The sequence below is a fragment of the Miscanthus floridulus genome, chromosome 6 (assembly GCF_019320115.1).
Source record: "Miscanthus floridulus cultivar M001 chromosome 6, ASM1932011v1, whole genome shotgun sequence".
NCBI lineage: Eukaryota > Viridiplantae > Streptophyta > Magnoliopsida > Poales > Poaceae > Miscanthus > Miscanthus floridulus.
Genome location: NC_089585.1, coordinates 68,666,175 through 68,670,330, shown reverse-complemented (window position 1 = coordinate 68,670,330; position 4,156 = coordinate 68,666,175). Strand labels below are relative to the sequence as shown.

General features: G+C 55.9%; 1 protein-coding gene and 1 pseudogene across 1 annotated transcript; one reads left to right on the top strand and one right to left on the bottom strand.

Moving 5' to 3' along the window:
* The first annotated feature begins 878 nt into the window (after positions 1–878).
* LOC136458347 (myb-related protein Hv33-like) lies at positions 879–3,131 on the top strand (annotated as a pseudogene).
* Positions 3,132–3,230: 99 nt separating this feature from the next.
* On the bottom strand, positions 3,231–3,566 carry LOC136460657 (uncharacterized). Its single transcript, XM_066460277.1, has one exon. The coding sequence runs from the start codon at positions 3,564–3,566 to the stop codon at positions 3,231–3,233; it is 336 nt and encodes a 111-aa protein (XP_066316374.1).
* Positions 3,567–4,156: the final 590 nt, after the last annotated feature.

The following is a 4,156-nucleotide window of genomic DNA, read 5'->3' as shown; positions in this document are numbered from 1 at the left end:
AGTGTCTAACAGCAGGCATCGGCAAAGAAGGACGTGACCGAACACCGTTACGCGGGGCAGCCTATGCCGAGTGTCGATCTTTTGTCGAGAGCCTGGCACTCGGTAAAGAAGTACTTTGCCGAGTGCCCTTTTTTATCGAGTGCTCGGCACTCGACAAAGAATTCTTTGCCGAGTACAATTCTTTGCCGAGTGCGATACTCGACAAAGAAGGTCTTTGCCGAGTGCTCGATTTTTAACACTCGGCAAAGCAGTTTGCACTCGGCAAAGAACCCGTTTCCCGTAGTGCATGTGTATAGTAAATTATATACGTAGCGTGTCATATCCCGACCACCACCACTCACCCGGGACGTAGAGAAGGGAAATGACGATAAAGGGAAAAGGCCACGGAGGTTAGCTAATGACAACAATAATTAAAAAGGCTAAGCACCTTTACCCCGTACAGGTACTGTTGCTGGGAGCTGACGAATTGGCGATGATGATGACGAGACGGCGATAATGCATGTGGTGTGGTCGACTGATGCTGGTTGCCATTGCATTGCCCCCACATGCAGCTAGCTAGCTAATAGCGTGCATTGCCATGAATGTTCGTTTCTCTTATAATTTATTTTTTTCAGTTTGTTTTTTTAGTCGGAACAGTATTTTTTTCTCACAATAAATCAATCGGAACAATGTTTCAACTTGTTTTTTCAGCGAAGCGAGCGGAGCCTATATTGCTGCCGATGGATCTATGGAGTTTGTTGTCGCATCGTGGGATTATTGTACTTGATCGCCCTTGCTCTTCCCCGCACCTCAAGCTACCTGCTTTATTTCCTTAAATCTTCTCCAACCCAACCCCCATCCATTAGCCCACGGGGGCCTTGCCCTTACCTTGCTTCAATCTCACTTTATTAGTAGCTAGCTAGAGTGCCTGGCCTCTCTCTCTCTCTCCCATTCGATCTTGCTCGCAGAGAGTGAGACAGACCACTGCTGGTTGCTACTTTATTTTTCTCCCCTTTTATTTAGTTACAAGCTATAGTTTCTTCAGCTCCACTTTTAATAAGATCGCAGTCGGTCTGTTATCTCTAGCTTAAGTCTCAAGCATCGAACTGCCTTCTGAGAGTTGAGCCGAGCTGCTGAGATAGCGAGCCAACCGTCGCTTTTAATTTATATCGCCCGCCAGGCCGTCTCATCATCATTGTTTCCATCACCTGCCGCTAACTGGCGGCTGCTGCCTGCTCTGCGCCCTGCGGTACTAGTCTTGAAGAAACTGATCCATGATCTGATCCCACAGCACAAGCAACGGTCGATCGCGCCGTCCGGGCGGTGGCAAAGAGCAGCTTAGAGCGTGTTAATTAGTTGCCCGGCCAGCAGCCGCCGCCCTCGATCCATGGGGCGCGAGGCGGCGGCGACGAGGCCCAAGCTGCGGAGGGGCCTGTGGTCGCCGGAGGAGGACGAGAAGCTCTACAATCACATCATCCGATATGGCGTTGGCTGCTGGAGCTCAGTCGCAAAGCTCGCAGGTATGTACTGTATAATTGTGTATTACTTCAATCAATTCAATATAATAGTCACTTGACTGGCATTATATATATTCAGCTAATTATTCATTATTAGTCTCTTCTCTTGCACAATATATAGTATGTATACGATGCTTATTAATAATTGGCTTCATATATAATCACCTGCTGTTGCCTCAGCGCGATCTTGCATTTGATATATACTCATGGTTTGGTGTAGGCTTGGAGAGATGCGGCAAGAGCTGCAGGCTGAGATGGATCAACTACCTGAGGCCTGACCTCAAGAGGGGCAGCTTCTCCCAGCAGGAGGAGGATCTCATCATCAGCCTCCACAAGATACTAGGCAACAGGTAAATTAGTACACAACACGCATGGCATGCATCATGCATTTAAAACGTAACAGCTTCCTTCTTTGCTGGAGTACTTAGCAGGGGCAGGCAGCCAGCCACAACCCACACTTGCTGATTTATTTTAGTGTTGCACTTGAAATCAACAATGGCAATCTCACTCAGTTTGTTATGACAGCCACATACTACACACATACATGTAAGCACACATGCATCATGTGAATATACATGTGATTGTACGTGATCCATCAGGTGGTCCCAGATCGCATCGCAGCTGCCGGGGCGGACGGACAACGAGATCAAAAACTTCTGGAAACTCGTGCATCAAGAAGAAGCTCCGGCAGCGGGGCATCGACCCCGCCACCCACAAGCCGCTCAACAACGACGACGTCGTCGCTGCGGACGACAACGCCGTGGCGCCCCATCGTCATCAGGACGACAAGCAGCTCGCCTCATCAACCGACGACCACTGTTTCGCCGCTATGGGCGCCGCCAGCAGCGACGACCCTCTCGCGCCACACTCCCCGACCGTCAGCTTCGACCCACTGTACGTGACCAACGTCCCGGCAATGCAGCGGGCGGGCTCCTACGGCTCGTTCAGCCGGTCCGACAACCACCTCTGCGACTACGGCGGGGGCGGCGTGGACGTGGTCTCGGACGCCGCCACGACGTACAGCGCCGCCTACACAGGCGGCGGCGGCGACAGCAACGGCACCTGGACCTGCAGCGGCAATAATGTGGTCGGCGGCGAGCCCATGCCGCCGCGCATGGACATGTTCGGCTGCGATGCCGAGGGGGCGTACCAGTTCGACCCGGCCAAGTACAGCCCCTGGCAGCACCACGGAGCAGCGAGGCTCCATGGTCACAACGTCAGCGGCGGCGGCGCTGCGGGCTTCCCGATCCGGCGGGACCTCCCGGATTCCTGCTTCGACCTCGCCCGTAGCGCGCTGGAGGACGAGTTCAGCGTCGACTTCCTCTAGCTGACGACTCCGCCGACGCGCGCCGGCCGGCCGAGAGGTCGTTGATGCATGTCGTCGTCCAAACAGACCAACACTGACTCAACAGTCGACACTCGACAGACACACACAGATACACTTCATTCACTACTACCTCAGAAGATCACCCAACAAAAGACACTCCTGAAGCATCTTTGTCTGGCATGTTCGTTCGTTATTTTTCCCCCTTTCTTTTCATCAGGTCCGGTCCTACTTATTTGGACCGATCCATCAAGTTGTTTCATTAACACGTTGGTGGTATGGTATACTGCGTTTATAATAAGGGTTTTATATATATTATATATACACACCTCAATTATATTCATGGAAACCATATTTTGTCATTGGAATTAATTGGTACGGGCATCGCAGAGAAAACTCTTGCTTACCTGCTAACCCCAACCCGACGCCCCGACTGTGACCGGCCTCACCCCGCCGCCGCCCCGCCGCCGCCGCCTCCCGCCTCTTCCTCCCCCTCCTCTCCACCAACCCCTGCCTTCGCGGACGCCGGAACCGTGGCCTGCTCGTGCCGCGCCGCCGGGCCGCCCGGAGCCGCGGCTGCCACCGCTGGGGCACCTGCACAGGCCTCCTCGCTGCCCACGCAGCGCTGAAGCCGGGGGCCGCCAACGAGCCCGCCTCCTCTGAATCCGGCGCTGGGGCTCCTCCACGAGCTCCCTCGCGCCCGTGCCGCCGCCGATGCCGGGCGCAGCCTCCCCGGCCGCCACCATTCCCACCCCCCGTAGGATTCTGCGGGGTGGGGGGTGGGGGGGGGGGCGCTACTCTGTCACCCGCGCCATCGGGCTCTACCACCGATGCGCCGCCGCTAAGGCCGGACAACACCAGCGGGGAACCTCCTTCGCCCAGCCCGAGACGCGGCTGACGGAGGATGAGTCGCTGGTCCTAGTCAAGGATTTCTTGGATGACGAGGACGACTCGGCATCCAGCTCGCCGCAGCGGGCCTCCTCCGGTGTCCAGGCTTGAACATCTTCCTCGTTCATTGCAGCTCCGGATGTCGCCTTTGTCCGAGCGTGCCAAGCCACGCCTCATCGTCGGAGGCTCTCACGACATCGCTGCTGTTGAGCGGAGCAAGCACCCCTGTCTGTGGGAGCCTGGCCAACCAACGTCGCCGGAGGCATGCACAACACTGCTACTGGTGCTGGCGTTGTGCACGGGCGGTGTAACCGCAAAATCTCGTCGGCCACGGTCGCGCCCCCAGCTGGTGCACGGCCTGCTATGCTCGGCCCATTGATGGCCGTGTCCCCGCCCGCCAATGCCTCGGGCGTCGTGGACGGGGCTTCGCCCGCCAGCGCATCTCCGC

Excerpts from the sequence above, each read along its gene's own strand:
- LOC136460657 (XM_066460277.1), bottom strand. The coding sequence starts at position 3,566 with ATGGTGGCGGCCGGGGAGGCTGCGCCCGGCATCGGCGGCGGCACGGGC.